At 39.8% G+C, this 23,554-nt stretch overlaps 3 protein-coding genes across 6 annotated transcripts; all 3 read left to right on the top strand.

Moving 5' to 3' along the window:
- The first annotated feature begins 607 nt into the window (after nt 1-607).
- On the top strand, nt 608-9,273 carry cp110 (centriolar coiled-coil protein 110). Of its 2 annotated transcripts, XM_067498522.1 has the most exons (10): nt 609-1,080; nt 1,403-1,528; nt 1,647-4,236; nt 4,472-4,599; nt 6,163-6,261; nt 6,767-6,883; nt 7,000-7,086; nt 7,245-7,361; nt 7,711-7,793; nt 8,068-9,273. In XM_067498522.1, the coding sequence occupies exons 1-10, from the start codon at nt 952-954 to the stop codon at nt 8,225-8,227; spliced, it is 3,636 nt and encodes a 1,211-aa protein (XP_067354623.1). In that variant the 5' UTR covers nt 609-951; the 3' UTR covers nt 8,228-9,273. The 2 variants fall into 2 exon arrangements, with proteins under 2 accessions (XP_067354624.1, XP_067354623.1); XM_067498523.1 differs by lacking the exon at nt 6,163-6,261 and having other exon boundaries at nt 608-1,080.
- A 29-nt stretch (nt 9,274-9,302) lies between these two features.
- On the top strand, nt 9,303-14,638 carry sirt7 (sirtuin 7). The gene is made up of 10 exons (XM_067498524.1): nt 9,303-9,562; nt 9,692-9,829; nt 10,962-11,066; nt 11,145-11,215; nt 11,314-11,386; nt 11,484-11,582; nt 11,902-12,138; nt 12,485-12,565; nt 12,664-12,770; nt 12,928-14,638. Exons 1-10 carry the CDS (start codon nt 9,458-9,460, stop codon nt 13,136-13,138), a joined length of 1,227 nt encoding a protein of 408 aa, XP_067354625.1. The 5' UTR covers nt 9,303-9,457; the 3' UTR covers nt 13,139-14,638.
- A 1,301-nt stretch (nt 14,639-15,939) lies between these two features.
- pcyt2 (phosphate cytidylyltransferase 2, ethanolamine) lies at nt 15,940-23,366 on the top strand. Of its 3 annotated transcripts, none has more exons than XM_067498859.1 (12): nt 15,941-16,319; nt 18,319-18,407; nt 19,362-19,523; nt 19,617-19,768; nt 19,865-19,906; nt 20,012-20,150; nt 20,247-20,329; nt 20,727-20,804; nt 21,222-21,287; nt 21,637-21,702; nt 22,012-22,100; nt 22,221-23,366. In XM_067498859.1, the coding sequence occupies exons 1-12, from the start codon at nt 16,204-16,206 to the stop codon at nt 22,336-22,338; spliced, it is 1,200 nt and encodes a 399-aa protein (XP_067354960.1). In that variant the 5' UTR covers nt 15,941-16,203; the 3' UTR covers nt 22,339-23,366. The 3 variants fall into 3 exon arrangements, with proteins under 3 accessions (XP_067354961.1, XP_067354960.1, XP_067354959.1); XM_067498858.1 differs by having other exon boundaries at nt 15,942-16,288; XM_067498860.1 differs by lacking the exon at nt 21,637-21,702 and having other exon boundaries at nt 15,940-16,288.
- Nucleotides 23,367-23,554: the final 188 nt, after the last annotated feature.

Here is a 23,554-nt window from a genome sequence, read left to right as displayed (position 1 = left end):
TGCAGCTTTGAGCCTTTACCTTCACATTTTATTTCAACTAGAAAATGCAAGATTTATTTTAGAAGTATGCATTGTAAATGTCTACTTATCCCAAATTTTGTAAAACGAAAAAAAAAATCATTAAGTATTGTCGAGACCGTCACGTGGATGAAGCATTTATCCACTTTAAATGAGATATAACTGATAGATATCAAACTGATCAAGTGTGCTTTTATTCGGGGATGAATGACGGGCATAGTTTACCTCCAACTTTCTATCCAGTAAGCTATTATTTCATCCATGCTCGTTGCTTTGTTTGGCTGGAGGAGGATGTAGGTGGCCGTGTCCAGTAATCATCAGCTCACCTCCTCTCAGGCCGGGACACCAGGCTGGATCTGGCGAAAACCTGGAGCACCATCACAGTTTGGTTATATGGTTTTAAGGAGACGTCGTAGACAAAAAGTATGTCATTTTATTTGTTCGGCTTTTAATAAATGTGCTCAATATCATTTGTAAATTCGAGTTGTGTTTTTGTCTTTTTAATACGTTAACAATCGTCTGTGCTGGTGTTAATCTATGCCAGTATCAGAAATCCACTCCGGGATTTGAGAGATGCTCGACGGTTTCCAACTGTCGCCGTCTGTTGCTCCGGGAGGGAGCAGAGGCGGGTAAAAATGTAAACACTGATGGAGACTTTTGTTTGGTCGCTGTCTGGATTTTACTGCGTTGCCATTTATCAGAAATAACATTTCATAGCTGCTCTAGTTTTGTTTGGTTTTGTTTTCTTGCTTCTTTCTAAAGTATCTACGTTTTTGACCACACCAGTTTGGAATTAAATGCTAACCAGCTAACTACGTATAGCTTTTCATGTTAGCTAGCGTTGACGCTAGCTAGTGTTACCTTACAGCTCGGCAGCTCTCGTAAGCAAAGATAACGTTTACATATTCACGTACCGTGTCCTGATGCAACTCGATGGAGGACTACGACAAGTTTGTGCTGCATCGTCTTTCCCAGTTGAGGAAAAAAACGGAGGAACAAAACACGCCTCCACCTGCCTCGTCTCTCATCCGCTTCTATGGACGATCCATCCTTCCTCCCCTGGTAGGAACTCAGTTTTATGGAATCGCAATTAAAATCATCACGACAGACAGATTCAACGACAAGATGCAGACGAAAATTAAAAAGTGCTGAGGGGTGTTTCACTTTACCTTTAGCTCGTGTATATAATGTTCTATCCTATATACAAACTGCCAGCTTATATTCAAGCTCTGTGATTTTTTGATGCTCATTTTTTCTCTTCACTGTTATCTTTTATTAACTGATCAATAAATAAAAAATATTGTAGTTGTATAATATAAATAACAGTTGCACCTCACATGTGAGCCATGTAAGAAACCCTATGTATGCTTTCCCATGATAACAGCTATCGGGAGAGCAGAGAGAGGAAATGCAGCGACACAGACATGCTGCTCTGAAAGCTGTGACCCATAGCAAGTTGAAAAATGATCCGAGAATGGCCTATGTGCAAACTATTCTGCACAGCGTTCAGGTAATTTAGCTCCTGCCTTTTTGAGCTCTTGGTGAGCCCATTATGTGTTTGCATTTCTGTTGCTGCCCTATACGAGCAGAGCTTTGAAATTTTCATTGCTTTCTCTTCTATCTTGCAGCTGAGAAAGACGCCAACACTAGAGGAGTTACTACAAGAGACAGAGATTAACACAAAATTGTCATATAGCCATAACAACAGTGATGCAGCAGTGTCACAGAATAATTTTTCTGTTGGAACAAAGGATAGTCTGTTGCTTTCGTCACCATCTGTAAGGAATGGAAAAGGCAGTGTTTCCCCTCCCCTAATGACTTCAACAACATATGGTGCCTTTTTCACTTCTGATGTGACACCTCAGCAAAGTTATCATGAAGGATGCCTTATTGACAAATGTGACAGCCCACAGGGATCACAGCCTAGTTCACTTAATGGTGCAAATCCCCACTCAGTATTCTCAGGTTACATGACCAGTGAGAATGTTGAAAAAGCCATTGGTGTCTCTGATGGGACATATTTGGGGAGCAAGACCCATGGCTGTGGCTCCTCAGATGGAGTTGATGACATAGGTGGCTTTTTCCTTCGCAACACGTCAAACACAATTGCTAAGATGCCGGCTATTATTAGCTACCCCCCCATAGATGGAGAGGAATTAGAAAAAAGTGGACTGGAGTCATCCTTTTCTAATAACTTTATAGGAGTAAAGGATATTTCCTGCATCTCACTTCAGGAGGATTCTATCCTATGCAACGATTTTCCAGAGAAAAAGTCTGAGAGCAAACTGGATAGCACAGAGGGTGAAAATAACCCTCCTTTTACTACCTTACTTGACCATGACAATGATCACAGTTCTAAAATAGTTGAGGTCTCAGTCTCAGAAAACAATTCATCCCATATGTTAAGTACTCATCACAGTCCAACAACAGAACTGCATATTCAGCATAACCCCAAAGAAATAGAACCAGCAGACAGCTGTATAGATGAAGAAGAGCTTTCTGAGGAGCCTTATCGTCTGAGCCTCCAGGCCTTGCTAAAGAAATCTCAGGAGTATCGAAAGCGCCAGCGGATACTTAGGAACCTAGCCAAAAACACTAAAATACAGGAGAGGACCCAACAGCAGCCAGAAGAAAGGGTAGAGGAGCAGAACCTCTCTGATAAGGAGAATGACGAGTTCCTTTACAAGGGGATTGTGACTGCTGAAGGAAAGAAATCTAAAGAAAGGAGAGGATCTTTTATTCCAACACTGGAAATTTCAGCAAAGAAATCTGGGCAAAATGGGAGAATGATTGAGAGGGAGTGTTTTGGAAAAAAGATACATTTGAGATCTGAAGGCATGGGAGATGCGAAGACTGATGAAATGCTTAGAGTGGAGGAAGATACGACCATCAAAAATAATAAACTGAACCAATCACAACAGGTCATAAAAGGGCCTAAAAGAAACAGTACAATCATCCAGCAGCAGCCCATGTCAACAGAACACTCCCTGGTTCAAGAAGCTTTTTATTTGTCTACCTGTCCCTCACCTTTTTACAAACGAGTAGGGAAGAATCCAAATGTCCCAGCTCCTAACCTTTGCAGGAGCCCTGTTCATTGTAAAAGCAGGGACAGTATCAAAAATGGAGAAGTTGTTGATGGGGCAGAGAATGTTGTCAATACTGGTGTGAATGAAAACCACAACATAGATGAAGAAAATAGCCTGGGAAATCAAAACATTCACCCAGTGATTGCTACCTCTGCCAGTCTAATGATTGAGGGTGATGTAACAAATGCTTTAGCCAAGAGTTCACAGCACATAGATCAGCTTGTTTCCAGTCTTTCCAGTCTGAAGGTATTGATCTCAGATCTGGAGTCCACAGTGAAGGAAAACTTGGAGGATCATGACCAAACTGAGAACAACACACAAAGTGAGTGTAACTGCAAGGGCATAAAGTACTCTGAGCCATCGAGAAATTATCAGAATTTGCAGCTTTGTCAAAGTGAGTGTGAGTATTTGGAGAATGAGGTGAGGGATAATGATGATAGCAGAGATGCAGAGTTCACGGACTGCGTGAGAGGACAGTCCTTTAACACCTGTAAAATTGTGCACGAGGATACAGAACCCAAACCAAGCTTCAGTCACACAGATAATGTTTCTCTCATAGTACAGGGGAAGGAAACTGAGAGAGAAAACATTAGTGAGCTGAAGCTAGTCAAAAGCATAACTGCACAGAAAAACAAGGAAAAGAGGACCGAAAAACAAGGACTAACCTTAAATCGTGGCTCTAGAAAGAAACAATCACCTGCTAAATGTATCTTCTCTGTCACACAGCGAATGCGCATTCCCCACGTTTTCAGAAAATGTCCCCCTGAAACCACGGTTCCATGTAAAGTCTCAGTGCTTTCAGATACCAGTAACCATCCAGTGTACAGACAGAATGAGATGAGTGTGGAAGGTCACGACTCTCCTCACTCACCATCTCTTAACCAGTCGTATGATGTGGACACACCATCTGACTTGTGGCTCCTTGATGGATCAGGGTTTGACTTGGCCTCAAACAGTCATGTTGCTCAGGAGAAGCACCTGACTCCGGAAAGTGGGGGTGAAGCTCAGGGTGAGGTGTCCAAAGTCAAACGGAGACTGCTCATGCACGTCACAGAGGAAACACTGGAAAAAAGTCAGGTTACCAGTGGAGGAGATGGATCAGTGCTCAGACCCAACTCCAGCACTCCCAAAGGTAAGACATGGATGTGGAAGGATAAGGTATAAAATAATGAACCATAGAGGTTTGATGGTTTGCAGCTTTTTCCTCCAGTCAAACACTTAATGAGGTGATCTAACTTAAGTTCTGTATTACAGTAGTACAACTCTATGATGCATAGTTCTTAACTCTGCTGCTTTGGTAATATATTGTCTTGACAAAAGTTTTCCATCAAAATTCACAACAGCTTGTTGTATTTGCTGATATATAGCTGCAGTCTGGGGATATGGAAGCCATGGCAATCCGAAGGACAAGCAAGAGCAACTAAAACAGGTTCATGCTGCTCAGGTCAGAGCCCTGCAAGATGAGCACAGAAGACAACAGGAAGAACTATTACAGGTGAGACAGCAAGGATTTGTAAGATTAGATAAATAATTACCTTATTAAGGTATTGGGGGCTTTTTTAAAACATCTTTAGGGAAAGTACATTTTGTATTATATTTACTGCTGAATTTATTTCACAAAAATACACGATTTACTCCTGTTTGAGTAATGTTTTGCTTAGGATATTATTACTTATTGTACAGTTGAGTGCAAAAGTGGAGGAGTTGTCGTTAAAATAAGTCGTATTAAGGGCGTTGAAGAAAACTTGACATTACATGCTTTTGAAACAACAGAACTAGCAGCCATTTCTTATAACTCTAGGTCATACTTTGGACACGGTCACTGAAATTTTCTCCCTCCCATTGGTCCACGTCTTACATTAGATTGCATCACTTATTGCTGTACAGATCTAGTACTACGTAATTTCTGTATTGCTGCCATAATTCCTGCTACCAAGGTTTTTGACTCCACCCAAAGTCACCGATAAGAAATTAAGAATTAATGTCCAGTGCACTGTTTCCGGAAACAGGAACAGAGTGTGTATATGTCTAATCAATTTACTAAGCTGTAATGCAACTTTGATCCTAAATGTTCTTTTAAATTTTCAAGTAAATTTTTGAAAGACTCAGACACCATTCCACATGTGTTACCTTCAGACTCTCCCTACTTAAAAAAAAACAAAACACAGGGATTCTACAAAAATTCTTAGTTACACCCCTCAGAGGTGAGCTGGCATGGTTGCCCTTTTTTTTTTTTTTTTTTTTTGGAGTGTGTGTGTGTGGGTGTGCGTGTGTGCGTGCATGTGCACAAGACTTCCAGGAGTCCCGCTCTTTTCTGGCAACCAGTTCTTATTTCCGCTGCGTGTGTCTGTATTTGTTCTTGGCCAGTGTCCCTCCCCTATTAATCACAGTCTCTGTTTAATTTATGTATCCTTAATAACAATATAATTAACATAGCCAGTTTCATAAAAAGACTTCTTTTTGTCTCTCCTCTGTCCTTCCATCATTTGTGATGTGACGAGAGAGTGAGCTGGCTAGACTCTGGTAGACTGAGGAGGGGCTGAGGGAATTAACACAGAAAAGGAAAGGATAATTTGTTTAATTCATGAGCATCTGTGGTAAAGTGCCGGATCGTCCTGCAGAGTGCCGCCACTAATGGTCCCTTCTCTTTCCCCCCCTCTTCTCATCCCTCTCTTTGCTTTGTCCCATACCCCCTCCAATGTCGTTTTTACTCTCTGGCTTTATTAATTTTCTCTCCTGTCTCATCGTCCCTACCATCCCTCTCCTCCTCCACCTCCTTTTCTGCTCCCTCACTCAACTCATCCCTCTTGCCTCTGTGCCCCATGTCTCCCCTTCTGTCTCCTTCTCTCTGCCCTCAATTAATTTCTTCCTCCTGCCTCATTTGCTTTCCTTTCCAATTCAATATTTTCCAACCTTGTCTGTTCCCAAATGCATGCATATGTGCTTGCACACATACATGCACCTTCTCCTAATGTTCTTCTCCTCCACCGTAATGTCTTTCTACTGGGTGTCGCTCCCTTCATCTGTCTGTTTCTCTCTCTGTCTCTCTCTGTTTCAGGCGTTAGCAATGCGTTACCATCTCCAGAGTGTGCCCTTGCCTTGCTCCATGCCAGCCTCACCTCTTGGGGACACATTGACCTTTTCTACTCCCTCTCAGGTATTACCTTCACATTTGTTGACTAATGTCAGTGATGCAAAAACCTTGTCCTATGTCAGTGATGTGAAAAAGCTTGTCCTGCTTTTTTTTTTTTTAATTCATCACCAGTTGGCTGATGCACTCAGGTGAAACAAACTCCTCCCTTGATGTCTTGTTTCTTATTAGTGACCCTTATGATCAGTTTTCTAATATCTTCCCATGTACAACAGCTCAGCTTCATTTGAAGTACATCGGTTGAACACAAACTTGTCCCTTTAATGCAACAGCTTTAGAATCAACAAGTGAGTGATTGAACATCAGCTGCTTATTCTTCTTATTATTTTTCATTATAATGATGAGCTTTGAGTCTGCTTGCATTGATGCACTAAACAGATGCCAACCAGAGGACCTTGACTGCCTGTGTGGGAAATTAATTGGTTGTCATTGATGGAATTAGCATTCTCCTCTGTTATCCCCTCTGGTCCTCATTATTCACCCCTCTCATCCCTCCTCTCCTCTTCCTCAGCCTTCCGGTGCTTTCTCAGAACACTACCACCCCCTACTGTCTGCAGCCGTGAAAGGTTTTCTAACTCGCAGGTTGCTGAGGACTAAGAGAGTGGCTCAGCTGGTGCGCACCATCACGGTAAGCAGAGACAGCAGACGTCTGTTTCTGGCAGCAATCTTATGGTTTTAAATTGCATATACACAGTTTGTGTGCAGGTTACAGCTCTGTGTATGCGTGTGTTTTTGGACATCTAGGACACGCAGCATTTCCTGCAGGTCCTCCAGCAGCAGAGGCCAACTAGCAGGCAGGACCTCGTCTTGCAGGAGAGAGTCAACCTGCAGGTTTGATTAAAACACATGTTGTAAACATCTGTTAAACTCTCTCCTCTTCTCTTCTGCACTGTCAATTGAGCAATTATTCCCTCCATTAGCAGCTAGATACTGTGATTGCACATATTCATTCAAGCCATCATCTGCTCTGTAATTGTTTTCCCCTCCAGCTGCGCGCTGCACGTTATGAGGTCTATGACATATTCTTCAGCCTGTCAGCCAGAGAGAGGATGCAGCTGATCAGCTTGGACAGAAAGCTGGCAAGAGAGAGAGAGCTCAGACTACAGGTAGTTTTTACAGGAGCTTTATTATCTTAACAAAATAATTCAGGTGCTGCTTTCATCCTATAGATGCAGAAGCAGTTACAAATAATTCTTAAAAATAGACTAGCTGAATTATAAGTCTGCCAATCAGTGTGATTATACCTAGAGTTTATAATCCACTTCCAATTATTATTACCAGTGTGCTTTTGTACTATCCAAACCTTTCAGGGCACTACTGTTTCAAACTGGTTCATGAATAGGGCATAGGGACGGTATTGCTGTATTTTTCCTATTCCTAACTAGATAACCTGTCACATACGAGAAATGTAGTGCAAAAATTGACCTGTACTGTGTGTGTGTGCGTTTTGTTTAGGTTAGCCACACAGGCCAGGCCGGAGGAAAGAGTTCTTTGTCTGCTGCCACACAAAAATCACTGGAGAGGAAAAGTGGACGGATGTGAGTTTTCACTAGATGAGCTCCCTGTTTCTTTAGGGAAGAGAACATGTATATTATCAATACAATCCCAATATAGGATGAGGGAGTGTCTGCACATTAGATTAACTGATTCTCAAACTTAGGTCTCTTCGTTGAATAAAGACAGGCTTTATGTCATCTCAAAAAAGTCTCCTCTTCTTTTAACAACTGTCTGTTGTAACATATGCCAATTTATTTATTTATGTGTTTGCAGTACTTTTGTCAGTGGCTAAAATCAGTCTTCTCATCCCTGCAGAATCCAGAAAAAAGCATCAGAAAGGCACCAGGGATATGTGACAAAGAATGGAGACAAGACTGGATTCTCTGCTAAGCAGCCACTGGACACCAAACGAGAACAGTTCAGAGCAAAGCCTCACAGGCACCCAAAGAGCACTTACTCTTCTAGGCCCCGATGACACTTTCTTAATTGGCCCCACTGAGAACTCTTAATAAGGCCTCAAGTGATTACATGAATATTGTATAACTAACCATTGGAGATTTTCCAAATCCAAATTTGATACAAATTGATGCCTTTTGCTGACTAATACATTATTTTATTTCAGATTTTTTATATTCTCATATCTGGGTAGATAATATTATAGTGACTATGGTTCCATTCACTCCCGTTTCACACTGAGTGGATGTTCAGAAGAGGGGATAAAACATCTTTACAGCTCTTCTGTCTGCAGCAGAAAACCTTTACTACTCTATTCACCATCTTCACTGGGTTGGGGTGTTGGCAAAAAGAAACTGTTTAGCTGTATCTAAGGTTTACACCTGCACCTCAAAGATGATGTCTTAACTTTTACTGCACCAGACATAGGAAAACAACTCTTCATTAACACTAAATCTATTCCATGAGATTATTAGAAATTGAAAGCCACAAAAATATATTAATGCCGCACAAGTTTAAGGTGTTATTCATATATTCATCTTTGCATTTTTCTTGTGAATTTCTAAGTTGGGTAGTTACTAAAGGCTAAATGGTGTGAGGGCATGATTAAGGTTATTATTAACACCTGTAGTTATACTGCTACGTTATGTCATAATGTCTATTGTGAAAAAGCCTAGTCAACCAGTTTAGCTTTTTGAATTTTAGTGTTTTTTTGTGGATTAAATCTCTATTTCTTTTAAATGGAGTTCTACACTTCACCTACTATTCACCTTCAAAATGATGTGCCTTGTGCATTGCCATTCAAAGAAGACAATCACATTTGGAACCAATCTAGTATGATTTTTATAGCATCTTTATGCTCTTATAAATTTTACTATCCAACTATTTGTGTTGACATAAGTACAAATACAAGTGTTTCAGTCCAAAGTGTTGCCTTAAATATTTTTCCCTCAGTACTGGGATTAAAGTCAAAATTCATTTAAACCTTTTTTATTCTATATTTCTATATAATTATTTATAGTTATTTAATCATATGTGGTTGGCAATAAATGGTTTTCAATACTAGAATGTTGCTGTGAAGTTTGTGAAAGCAGAGATTGAAAAATTCCCGAAACTACTCCCAGCAGCAGGTGGCGCCACTGGCCGTTTCCTCGTATGTTTACACGAACAACATCCGGCCCGGCTGTCGGCCGCTGATGCTGGGGGCTTTGTTTTGAATAGAAAGCTACATCTCAGCTGATTTAAAAAAAGGATGGCGGAAGAGCCGGACGTTGGTGTTCCTTCACGGGCAGAGAGAAAAGCGATAGAAAAGGCCAAAATACTACAACGGGAAAGCGAGAGGAATATCGTCAGACTGGTAGGATGAGAAAACAGCGCTATTAGATCTAACTAGCGTTACTGCCAAGCTAGCAGGTTAAAAAGCAGTTAATTCCTGTGGGTGGTGTGTCTTAACCGGTGTCTGATTTTGGCCTGTTGGTAATCGTAGGTTGGACGGGTCTTGAAGAAGCCAGAAGCCGAGCGGACAGACGAGGAGGCCGCTGTTTTACTGCTGCACGGAGCCATTGTAGAGGAGCTCTGCAAGAGACAAGGCCGCAGAAATGTGCTCAAGAGGAAGCAGGAGGAGGTAAGACTGTCAGGCCCAGTTAGGACTTTAGCTAGGTTCTTAGATCCTTATTCCTCGACGGGGCCATCTTTTAAAATTTAAAGCTCAATGTGTGTCTGTTTAAAAGACAAATCCTTCAGGTCATTCCCGTGCTTTCTGTGTCACACGGTTAGTGCTTTAATAGACAGATGAAACATCTGAATGATATTGAATAGTCTGGACGCCTACTGAAACCCGTTGCATTTGTGTTATTGGCAAATGTTTGCTAGCTATTCAAAGGGCTTAACATCAGCATAAAAACAATTTCACCAACACTAATAAATCACATCAACTCAAATTAGTATCGCATAATATCACACACAAACAGTTACAGACACATTTATATACGGATCAGTCGTATGCATGAATAAAAAATTTATAAGGGAAATTTGATCTAAATTTGATCATTCTCTAAATTAATTGTTGACCACAATGTGGATGTTTAAACCAACGTTGAATTTTCTCATGATCAGTCACTTGTCAGCAAGTAGCGCAGTAGGGCATCGGCCAGACATATTGCTCCACTGACTGACATATGTTAAATGGTCTTGTACCTTTTATAGCACTTTTCTACCTTACTGGTGCCCAAAGCGCTTTACACTGGCTCACATTCACTTATTTGCACTCACTTACCCACACACCAATAGGGGTGCTGCTTTCAACCAGCAACTAAGTTGGGGTTCAGTGTATTGCTTAAGGACACTTTGACATGTGACATGAGGAGCCAGGGATTGAACCAACAACCATTGGTGGACTGCTCTACCTCCGGATTCATAGTCACACAGGCCTTCATTCAAACGCTTGTGGTCGACGTATTTTTAACAAACTTTGCCCCACATGCTCAAAGTCAGCATTTAGCCTACTTGTACAGTGGCCGGTTAACTATGCGCGCCATCTTTGGTGGAGAGACAAATAGTGTCAATGTTGGTCACATGTTTAGGATTAAGAAATATGTTATCCAGTTGAGCGGTATGCTGGGCCAATGTGTGCTTAATAACTTTTGGACAACAATCAAGGTCTGTGGCACAAACCAACAAGCTAATCCAGCTCCTTATCATCTTATAAGTAACAACGTCTGATAATGGCTCTGATAATTTCCTATTATGACTTCTAGGTATTTGATGATGCTGATGAGCTGAAAGCTAAAGTCAGGCAGCTGGCCATGGCAGTCAATCAAGCAAAACACTTGGTGGTTTACACTGGAGCCGGGATCAGTACAGTACGTTAATTTTAGCATTTTCACTTTTCTTCTCTTCTTCATACTTTCATGGGACTAATTTTGAATGTTTCTTTTCAGGCAGCTTCTATCCCAGACTACAGGGGCCCTAATGGGGTGTGGACACAGCTACAGAAGGGACGACCAATCAGGTGAGAGATGTTCGTTTTCTTCTCATATTAGCTACATCATTATTCTTAATTGTATTATTATTTTATTTATTTATTTTTGGTTTTCCTTTAAAACACAGTTCATCTGACCTGGGTAAAGCAGAGCCAACCCTCACACACATGTGCATTAAGATGCTTCATAAAGAAAAAATGGTACGCAAGGCTTAGAACCTTAACTGGTAGATGATCTGTTGGGATTTGTGGATACACATTTTTACAGTGTATACACAATATGTGTGTTTCTTTAAAGGTGAAGCATGTTGTGTCTCAAAACTGTGATGGACTTCACTTGCGTAGTGGTCTTCCAAGAAATGCCCTGTCTGAGCTCCATGGAAACATGTTCATTGAGGTAAAATAACTCCTCTTTTGTCTTTTATCCAGGCATGGCCCAGTATTGGCCATGTAAAGTTGGGGTCTAGCTAACTGTTTTTGAATGTGTTCAGCCCTTAATATAAACCAGTGCCTAAACAAACTGCAGCATCAGGGAGAGGTACAGGTGGCAGCTGGATTTGTATTTATTTTTTAATAAAATTGTAATGAAAGTAAATATAATAGATATTGATGACATGTCTGAAATAGTTGCTTTCATTCTTTTTTGATTTTACGTTAACCTGGTATTTTCCAAAATAAGGCAGTTAGCCTCCCTCATTTTTGCATCCTGCTCCCAGGTGTGTACATTCTGTTCTCCGGTCAGGGAGTATGTGAGATTATTTGATGTGACCGAGCGGACATCATTACATCGCCATGGGACAGGTAGGAGGTGCAGTCACTGTGGCAGTGAACTCAGGGACACCATAGTGCACTTTGGGGAACGTGGAACTCTGGAGCAACCTCTGAACTGGAAGGGAGCGTCAGAGGCAGCCAAGATGGCGGATGTTATCCTCTGTTTGGGCTCCAGTCTGAAGGTAAGTTTGCTGAGCAAGCTGAACCATATTCCTGCTTATATCCTATAGACCATAGCATAACTAATTAATTATGCATATAATTGCTGCATATTTTTATGTAATAAAAGATCATTCAAATTATCTAAATTAATTTTAAAGCATGTAACAGCCTCCATTATTGTGTCCTGAGTTTTGGTCATCAATAATACAAGGTTCTGATTTCTGAGCCTTATATTGTTCTGGGTAATACCGACATTTTATATACCCTGTCATTTGCATATAGACTGATATGTCATAAAGAATTTAATTTTATGATTTATTCTCCTATAGTATGTTTACACTTGTACACTCTGTATTGCTATTGTAGGTGCTGAAAAAATATGGATGTCTGTGGTGCATGAACAGACCACTGAGCAAAAGGCCCAAACTATACATTGTCAACCTTCAGGTAAAATTTAGATGAATACAGTGCAAATGTATTTGTAAAAAATATTTAAATAAAGATCTGGCTGCGCAATGGCTTATAATGTGTTTTTTTTTTTCTAGTGGACACCAAAAGATGATCTGGCTGTGCTGAAGATTCATGGCAAGTGTGATGATGTCATGAGTCTCCTCATGAAGGAGCTGAATTTGCAGATTCCTGTGTATGACAGGTAAGGACCATATACACTAATTAAATGCAGTATGCACGTTTTTTGTGATACTAGTAAAAATACTCTAATAGAGTATCAAAAGAGTAATTTCTACTTTGTAAAGTACGAAACATCGCACTCAGACAATTAAGAGAAGACTCATTTTATGTCTCACCAGGGTGGAAGACCCCATCTTCAGTCTAGCCACACTTCTGCAGCCAGAAGAAGTAGACAGCCACACTCGTGAGGTTATTGCTTCCTCTGATGGGCAGCAGAACCGCTCAGCTGACCCTGGGGGACCAGCAGAAGAAGCTACAGCCGTGCAAGGCGGATGGTTTGGACGAGGGTATAGCAAAGGAAGAAGAAGACGGAAAAAGCTGCATAATTAAGTACAGACTGCATAGACTATGGTCAAGTAGGCTGCTATTGGCAGCGGCCATTCCCAGTGAGGGATTTAAGTTCCTGTGTCATTATCAGGACTTTGATCAATTGGATGTAGGGTGCTCTATTTGGGAGTAGGTCTGCATGATTTGGGGGTGGGACTTTTATTATGCTACTGTTGTTCTTTACACTACAAGCTACATGGCAGCTAAGGTAGCACTGCTAGAAAAAGCAAAGTGTGGCTATCGTAGTCAGCAGCAAAGGTTGAGTTATGGAACTATGGAATTATTATATTAAGAAATGTATTTAATGTTTGCACCCTATGGGCTTGAAAACTGGAGGGAAACATTTCTCATTGATGTACGACTTCTGCTGTAAGTGTAATGGTGAATGATTCTATCAGGATACAATTGTACAGGACATATCAAGTGTTGGTAAAAATTGGTGCAGGAGTGTAAGATACAATATGTAATGTGAGAAGTCTGTCTGTGACTTGGTGTTTGCAAGTGGCAAATGCCAGTAGAACAGCAGCAGCATATCAAAGGCCAATTATTGGTTTTGGTGCTGCCACAGGCTTTTACTGAAAACATTAAAAAATGTTAAGAGGTCACATTTTATAAGTGTAAATTATATTTTTATAGACTTTTTTTTTTTCTGATGTTTTAAGAACGATGCAATGTTGAATGTGTACCTTTTTCAACAAAGCTCATTTGTGTTGGGGTTTTTTTAAAAGGTATTTTGTTTACTTAAATTATTTTGTAAACTCAGTCCATTTCCATTCTGCTGTCACCCATCCTCAGGATCACATGCTACGTAGTACATCTAGTACTGTTCCTTGGTTTACTGAAGTTGTTGAACTTTGTTTACATTTTTATTTTCCATCATGAATTAACTGTTTACCTTACTAATAGGAAACAACTAAATAGTTGTCTTTATTATTTTGTCTCAGGAAAATTATGTAGTATTAATAATAGATCCTGCACCATACAGTGTCTGGAGATGTGAAAGGCCAAACCAGCCATAATAGGCTGATGTTCAGCATTCCTAAAACTGGATGAAGCTCAATAGCTGTCTCTGTATTTAGCAAAAAAGTTATATATGAGAGACAATAAAGTATTCTCATTTTATGTTGTCTGTTTTAATGATGCTAATTTTCGTGATTAATTAGTAGAATTTATTTTGCAAGGGGTAATGCCCAATGGTGTTTAGTGGCAACTGGACTTGCTTGTGGTTCAGGAAGGTGTTTCACCTCTCCACTGAAGAGCTTCATCAGGTCTGACCCACTGGCTTGGGAAGGCAACACCAAAAGCCAGCGCTTTTGGCATAACTATAGCCTGAATGTCTTTGAAACCTTACAGAAATAGTGTAATAGTTTGTGTCTGGAATTATAATTATTTATTTTTGTGTGTGTCAAACTTTTAATTTAGCACTTAAAACTAGTACTGTAGACTGCAGGAGTTTTCAGTTGATGTTTTTTCTTGATGTCTTGTATTAAAGATTCAAACAACTTTATTGATCCCATAGGGGAACTGTGTTGCCTTGATACAGATGCTCTCCACGTGTAACTAAGACGATAAACAAGTACAAACTACTGATTTATAAGTAAGAAAAAAACCCAGCTAGAGGAATAAACATAAATCAAATTACAAAATTCAATGAAAAAAATTACCATTTGGATTAATGGTTTTAATGGCTACTGGGAGAAAGGATCTCCTGTGCTGTTGTTTGGAGCACTTGACTGTGATCAGTCTCTGACTGAAAGTGCTCCTCTGCAGCCAGCAAACAGTGGAGTGGGGGGGAGGGATTGCATCAAAACAGTCATTGATAAAACAAGGGAGGGTCAGCCTTTTCTCCACTTGCAACAATGTATATGATATTTCCCCATCAGAATAACTGCGTTAAGCATGTACAAAATGTATTCAAATTGGCCATATAAAACAAAGTATTGCAGATATCAGAAGGAGGAATATCAACAATCTTAAGTGATAACCAATTCTTTATGTCTAGCCAAAGTATAACAGTCACAGGTCATGAAAAAACACATGTTCCAGAGTTTCATCATCTGCATGGCAAAAGGAACATGGCTCTATCTCAAATGTAATTTTTTTTTTTTAATTCTGCGATGGGATACATGTTCTGGATTATTTTAAAGTGATTTTCCTTGATATTTGGGGAAATACGCTATTTAATAAATTTAGCACGTGCCTTTTGCATCAAAGACCTATTGCCCACACACCTCATTCATGAAATAGTATAAATTTAAAGCCAGTGCATATGTATTTGTTAATGCTTTTACGGTCATTCAGTTTTCAGCCTTTGATGACACATTTGCTATTGTCTTACTAATTTTAGAATATAATAGGGTATTTTTAATCACCTGTATCAGGGCCAATGGAATCGATTTAAAAATTTTACAATATTCACTGTCGGTACAATTTAATTCATATTTATCTGATAATACTCTATAATCAAGAAGATCCTCTTCACAGACCAACAAATCAGTTACAAACATAATATCTTTGTCAACCAAATTTCTCTTAAACAAGGACCTCCAATAATGTGCCATCACTCCTCGATCAGTTTGTTAATAGGATATAGCTGGTCACGTGACAGGCAATTATCCTATCTGTGTCCTTTTTTAAAAAATATTTATTGCAAAAGTAAATAGAAATAATTTACAGCAACATGCATTAGCCATGGGTAGAGGAATACAAAAAAATAAAAATAAATAATACAAACTGATAAAGCCGCTTAGCAGTTGCGCCATCAGCGCGTCACCGTGACACGATTCGTTCGATGTGACGTAGACCTGGAGGCGTTGGCCGGTTCTGTTACTTGGGTTTTCAACGAAAACCTTTAACAAGTACGCCAGAACGCGAGTATAGAGAAGGACGCATACTGCATACTGAGACGCACAAGACGATATTCGGAATAATCCGTGTGAAAAAGGGAGTACACCGAGTAGTAGACTTAAAGTACCTATCTTGTTTTTGTTATATACGATTACTACGCTAATTGTCCGAACCTGTCGAAATGATCAAAAACGGTCACCACGACGCCGACGATCACCAGGATGAAGGCGGTTGCAGTAAGTCGGTTCGCTCATTGTGCAGCCCAGAGAAAAGGAAGCGCGTTGTCCGTTTGTGGTGTGACGGCTGGTGAGTCTGTGTCCACCGCTGACTTTCACCGGTACTCTTACACACTTTTCAGTCCTACACACGATCACATGTAACACATACGAGGAAACACTGGTGGCTTAGCATGCTAACGCTAGCTCAGTTAGCCGCTTTGGTTATTAGCTATTAGTAACAACAATCGGAGATTAGACACTTCGTCACATCTATGTAACATTACAGTGATTAACTCTATTTTAATTACAGCATTTGCTACTTTGTCTGAAAGTATGTCGATTTGAGCTTTTTATTGAATCATCATTGAAATAACGATCATTGAAACAACCTTTTACTTCATGCTAGCAGTCTTAAGCCCCTCAAAACTCAGGGATTGTACAGCCAGCACGCATATTAAGGTTATTTTGTTATTATTAGAAAATGGACATTTATTTAGCACTTTTGTTATTAAGCGTACTATATGTTTCTGTGATGAGCAAAGTGCGCAGTGTGCTTCTACTACACTCACGTAGCTACTTATCATCAGCTTTATAGCACAATTGCATTTGGATAACTGTGGGGGGCAAGGTCCTTTTGTGACCACAACCTCCGAATTTTACAGCACTGCTGGAATCATAAATGATATTTTGAATAACTGTGTTTGAAGAACTATGGTTATTTAAGAGACAGGAAGGGACTAAATATTAAAACCCGTGAACCGTTGCTTACGCAGATGTTATAAATGCTAGACTGGGATCAACAATTAAAAATGGTTCAAATTCACACCATGTCTGATTCCCACTTTGTTTTCTCATTGAAAATCTACCATTAATTCCTCTGCCTACATTGCCTTGAGTAAACCCAGTGTTTATACTGTGATGCATGATGGGTTGGGTAATGTTGACTACTTAAACATTATCTAAAAAATACTCAAGGACATTTATTGGGTCTCCATCAGTCTGACAGTAAGACCTGCAAGATGGTTGTGACGGTCAGGGCCAAACCACGAGTCAAACAGGCATAAATTTGTGTTTTGTTTTGTTTTTTCGCTTCATTCGCTGCACAGGGAAATGGCCCAGTTGCTACTAACTTGTATGACATGGCCCATCTCATGTGATGGTTATAAATAACTAACATAGTGAACATGTTGTTCAGTGTTATGCAGAAGCTGCATGTTGTGGCAGTGAAGTGTCTAAGTGACTTTAGGTAATGTCATTATAGATAGAGATAGAGAGACTGTCATTATACATAGATAGAAATAGAGAGACCGAGAACTGTCTGATCTGATCATTTGGAAATAACACAGTGGTCTGGAAGAGACTACATGGTTGGAAAAAATTTGACTTACAAATAAAAAGGTTTAGCCTCCCTGGATCATATAGAAAAGTGCAGATAAAAAAGTATCTTGCATCTGATTTACATACATATATTGATCCACATTTTGACAGTTCGTAGTGGGACTTCATAGAGTCACAATGAGGATCACTCTGACTTCTTGATCAACTAGCTTCAGTCATGTTGTTTATTTAGGATATTATTAATTTCTTTTGGTTGAGACAAGATAAGACTCTGATAATGTTGCACATAGAGAAGAACTAACCCGTAATAGTTAAATGTTATAAAGCCAAGCCCAACACAACATAAACCACTGAAATTACTGATTGGCAGAAAGCAAATAAATACTGGCACGTTATACACATAGTGTGTGGTAGCTTTGCCTTTCTCCCAGTAACCTTTATCATGTGCACTCACCATGTCAAAAGATCAACAGTCTGTGTTTTGGGATTGAAGAAATTATGCTCTGCTGCGCAAGGTCACAGGTACAAACAAAATGTAGTGACGATCTAAATACTAAAACAAGCAGTATTACCCGGTCACGACTATCCTGCAAAAGCTGAGTTTAAAAGATGATGATGTTTGAGCCTAAAAGGCACCTGTTGAAACACTGTTGTGGACAAGGCCACATTTCTTATTTCTTTGTTTGTTTTACTGTTTACTGCCAATGTGCTGTTTTGACTGGATTAGTACATTATCTGTAATTTTTCTAGTAGATGACCTCTCTGTTTCTGTCTCCACAGTTATGACATGGTGCACTACGGTCACTCCAACCAGCTACGGCAAGCCAAAGCCATGGGAGACTACCTCATAGTTGGAGTGCATACGGATGGTAAAACTGGCACACACTTTGATATTTTTGTTAAACCTTTTGCTTATCAACTATTTGAGTAACCACTTGTAAGTCTGGCTCTCCACAGCCAAATACAGATTAGTTCATAGACACATGCAACAAATATGAGATGAATTAGTTTTTAATACCTAAAATTAAATTTTTACTCTATGGGGGCTCTGTAAAAAATAGTATAAAAGAAGAACAGCTCTGCTCTGCGATCAACTATAGATTATTTACATTAAATTCAACTCCATTTACATAATATCAGTTAACAGCAATGTCATTTTAAGCCTTTCAGGGTGGTCCCGCCAGCTTGAACTAAAAGCTTTATCAATAGGGAGAAGTTTTAGGGCAAGTCTTATAGGTAAAGAGGGGTCTGCCTCTCAAATCTGAAGTACTAGCTGGTTTCACAAAAGAGGAGCTTTGTTTGGAGGCTCTGGGGGAGTCATATAGTTGTCCAGTCTGGTAACAGATAACAAATGCAAGGACTCATTTTTAGCACCACATTAAGATAAGATGCTCCTAATTTTTATATGAGTTAAAGGACATACTGTATCTTCCAAAAAATAAAAAATAACTCCAAGGTTCCTCGCAGTAGAGGCCAATATTTTGCGATATAGCCAGCAATACATCTGAAACGTTTTTGGCCCAAAAAATCTCATCTCATTTTGTCTGGATTTAGAAGTAGGAAATTACAGGACATTCAGCCTCTTATGTCTGTCTCTTATGGAGTACAGTTAAGGTGGTTGCTCTCCATTGTATTTACACATGGCAGGGAAGTAAATGATGAAGACAAAATTTGTTTAAATTTTAAGATAATCACCTACTGTAGTGGATTTCTTTTCCAATCCTTGCTGCATGGTCCATTATTGTGCATTCAAATGTTATTTATGATTTCCTGTACCGGTGTTAGTGATGTACTAATAATTGTTCCTCAATCACTACTGAAAGCGGAGATTTCCAAGCACAAAGGTCCTCCTGTCTTCACTCAGGAAGAACGCTACAAGATGGTGCGTGCAATCAAGTGGGTGGATGAAATTGTAGAAGGAGCACCTTATGTCACCACCCTGGAGACTCTGGACCAGTACAACTGCGACTTTTGTGTGCATGGAGGTGAATCATTTAAAATCTGCTCTTTAAATCATGCCTCATGCCTAAAAACACTGTGTCAGGTAATGACTGAATGTCATTGTTTGTGGTTAACAGATGACATCACACTCACGGTGGATGGTAAGGACACATATGAAGAAGTGAAGCGTGCAGGCCGTTACAGGGAATGTAAGCGCACACAGGGTGTCTCCACCACTGACTTGGTGGGGCGCATGCTTCTTATGACCAAAGCCCACCACAGCAACATAGTGAGTTTGTGTGTGTGTGTATGTGTGTGTGTGTACGTAGTGTTTGGACAGTGGTTGTTTTCTGATCTAAGGTTGTCCTCTTTGTAATTTTTGCAGGATAACCCAGATTACCAGCAACACACAGACAACTTTGGAAAGGTACACACAGTACAGGATATGTATGTTGTTTTAAGATGGTCATAAATTCCCAATTAAAGAAACAAATAAGAGGGATTTATTACTGGATATTCTGTTGTGTTCAAGGGTCCTAAAGGCCACAGTCCATGGACAGGAGTGTCTCAGTTCCTCCAAACATCCCAAAAGATCATCCAGTTCGCCTCAGGAAAGGAGCCTCAGCCTGGAGACACCATCATTTATGTAGCTGGAGCATTTGACCTCTTCCGTATCCTAAGCGTGTAAAAATACTGTAGTTAGATTTGAGTTATGAAATGTGGAAAACAACAGTTTGCTGTTGTAGTTTCCTTGACCAAAAATTCAGACATTGGCCATGTTGACTTCTTAGAGATGGTCTATAAGCAGGCGGAGAGGCCCTACGTCATCGTAGGTCTACACTTTGACCAGGTACACCTACTTACAGATACACGCTGACACACACACACAACTTAGCAGCACATTTACAGAAGGGAGAAATTTTCCCCAACCTGTTGTGCCGGTGGTCATTTTGTAAATGAATTATTAATAATCCCCATACAGACACTCAGTCTCTAACTTTCATTAGCTTATTTGTCTTTGCTGTAGACCTCTGTTGTTGTCCAAATGTCTATATTCATTGATGTTTGTGTGTGATTTAAGGATGACACAGGAAAGAAGTGCTTCTTAACTACTTGTAGTTTTGGTTGTCTAGGGGTATAAGCCCATTCCACTTATAAAATTGCTGTATTCTGTTTGTTATTATGCAAGTTTGTTGGCTGTGAAGCTAAAACGCAAAAGTGGTCACTGACCTCTTCACTCTCTGCAGGAAGTGAACCGATACAAGGGAAAGAACTATCCAATAATGAACATCCATGAGAGAACACTGAGTGTCTTGGCCTGTCGAGTGAGTTCACACACACACAAACACACACACACACACACATTCACACAGTGAGATGTATTTTTGCTCCATGCATTCACAGTGTCGCAGCGTGACCTTGGCTCTGTGCACTTCATTCCTGCTGGTCAGCTATCAGTTTAGAACAATGAGTCTCTGTGCCCCATCAGAAGTGTGTGTTTGTGTTCAACTTATGAGAATGTTATTTAAAGCTAATATGTAACAGAAAAACCTAAAACCACTAAGTTTTCTTTGTCTTCAGTTTAAAGAGTGCCTGATGTGAGCAGTTAACATGCATTCAACTGCCCTGTAGTTCAAAGATGCCCTCAGACTCTATATTTGTGGATGAATGCACTGCAACTGATGCAAGGAAAAGGTTATTTAATAGAAAATCTCTCTCTCGCTATGACCTTGTCTCTATAGTATGTGTCTGAAGTGGTGATTGGTGCACCTTATGCTGTGGGCAAAGACCTGCTGGATCATTTTAAGGTGAGTTTCTTTATATGGCTTCAATTCGATCGTGTTTTATTTTTATTATTTAACTTTCATTATGTGTCTGTAGCAGATTCAAGTCTTGAGAAACTTGGTCAGAATTAGATAGCTGATAGATTACATGATAGCTGCCATTAAAAATAAAAGATTTTCCTCAAAATACATTGTGTACATTAGTCTCACCCTATGGAAAATTAAACAGACTTTAGAACATCCAAGTGAAAACGTTGGCAGCACTAAGAGTAGTAATACTAATTTATATGCAATGTACTAAAGGAATGCAATTTACATTGCTTTATACTTGATGATGGTTAGTTTAACCAGGTGTCTTTGTGTAACTGTACAGGTGGACCTGGTCTGTCATGGCAAGACAGAGGTGTTTCCAGATAAGGATTGCTCAGACCCTTACGCTGTGAGTCTCATCTCTAATTAAAATGCCAAAACACTTGTAATATATATGGTACATGTGTTTAGATTTGAGATCATTAATCATTCAAGTGGGGCTAGAGCTAGTTTTACATGTAATACATTTTTACTGGACTTGTGGGAAGTGACACTTGTCTTTTTCAAAAAACTATCTTGCCTTAACCTCAGGGGGGCACTGTAGTGTAACACATAAAATCAGATTTTCATACTATTGCAGGTTATTGCCCCATACCAGCTCAGTATGGGGCAATAACCTCGGTATGATAAAGCTTGTGTTTGTGTGATTTCTCCCCAGGAGCCAAAGGAGAGGGGGATATTTAAGACCATTGATAGCGGGAACAATCTCACCACAGATGACATCGTCCAGAGGATCATTGAAAACAGGTCAGTGTTTAACGTTTGTTTTATTTTATCTGTGTCTAAGTTGTCTTTATATACTGCCGGTTATAAAGACAATTTACTTTTTTATCTAAAGTTTGTTTACGTCTCTTTTCTCCTGCCCAGGCTGCAGTATGAAGCCAGAAACCAGATGAAGGAGGCAAAAGAGATAGCAGTGATCGAGGTGATGAAGAAGAGAGAGCAGCAGCAGAAGACTGAAGCTGCAGCTCCGGCTGCCCACTAGTTATACCTCAGATCTGCGCCCAAATGGTTCTGTGTCTGATGTCCTAGCTCTAGTACACATAGCTGTTACAGGGTGAACACAGCTGACCCAGATGGGCTGTATATGTTATCCTAGACATTTCACACAGCTTCCATGTACAGTGTATGGACCACTCCAACTGAAATTGTACAACTAACATCCTAACCTGCAAACCTGCAAATCCCTTTACACCTCCCGTCCTCCACAGAGAGCTTTGTTTTTATCTTTTGTCATGTGTTTGCATCCTTGAACTTACACACTACATATTTCTGTATAGGAGTTGAAGTGGTACGTTATCCATAACTTATTGGGAAAAAAATTAAGTTATGCTATTTTAAATTAAATTAGGTTTTAATAATCGCAAGTGTCATCAGTAACATTAAGTGAAGTCTGTATTTAAAACACCAACTTTATAAAATGTACATTTATTTTAATCTAGATGCTTTTGCATTAAAAACCGGATGTATGAGGTAGTTTTCTACTATTAACTGGGGGTGTTTGCAAATGGATTTGCACATGGATTTGTGTGTGTGTGTGTGCGAGAGAGAGAGAGAAAGAGTTTTTGCGCTGTAAATTAAAGTAGTGCCTCATTCCTAAAGCTATAACTAATGTAAGGACTGGGAATTTTATTAAAAAGTCTAAATTACTGCATTGTCTCTTCAGCTAACTGTAAAGTTTTCGAGCACCTTTCTCTTTAATTTTAATCTCTCTTTGAGCTTAAAAGTGTGTTTTGCAAAACACATGTTTTGCACATGTCCTCTGTTTATTCTTTTACAAGACAATTCATCAACTTAAAGATTTGGGACCCTGTTTTACTGTCAAACTGTCTGCTGCTTTCCCTGTCATTTATTGGGCCATATGAATTGGAAGGGAATTGTTAAAATGCTTTTTCGAGTGTTTCGGGGTTAGAAGGTGGCAGCCTGGGAAAAGATGGGGAAAATAAAAAATATAAATTTTGAAGCACTATACTGCAATCTGTAAATGTCGCTTTATTAAATAAGTCAATAATATGGCAATGTGTCGTCTGATGTCTGTTTCACAGCAGTAGTAGAATGTGTGCAGGCTGAAGACAGGTCCTTGCTGGCTCAGCACACTTTTGCAGTTGACTGACTCAGGGAAATGAGGCCACAGCCCCTCAGCAACTGCTTAATCCAACTGTTGTTGTCCCATTCACAGTGATCTCAGATTTGAACAAAAA

This window comes from Channa argus, chromosome 3, assembly GCF_033026475.1.
Source record: "Channa argus isolate prfri chromosome 3, Channa argus male v1.0, whole genome shotgun sequence".
In the NCBI taxonomy this organism is placed as follows: domain Eukaryota; kingdom Metazoa; phylum Chordata; class Actinopteri; order Anabantiformes; family Channidae; genus Channa; species Channa argus.
The sequence above is the reverse complement of the archived record's forward strand: the minus strand, read 5'-3'. Positions and strand labels throughout refer to the sequence as shown.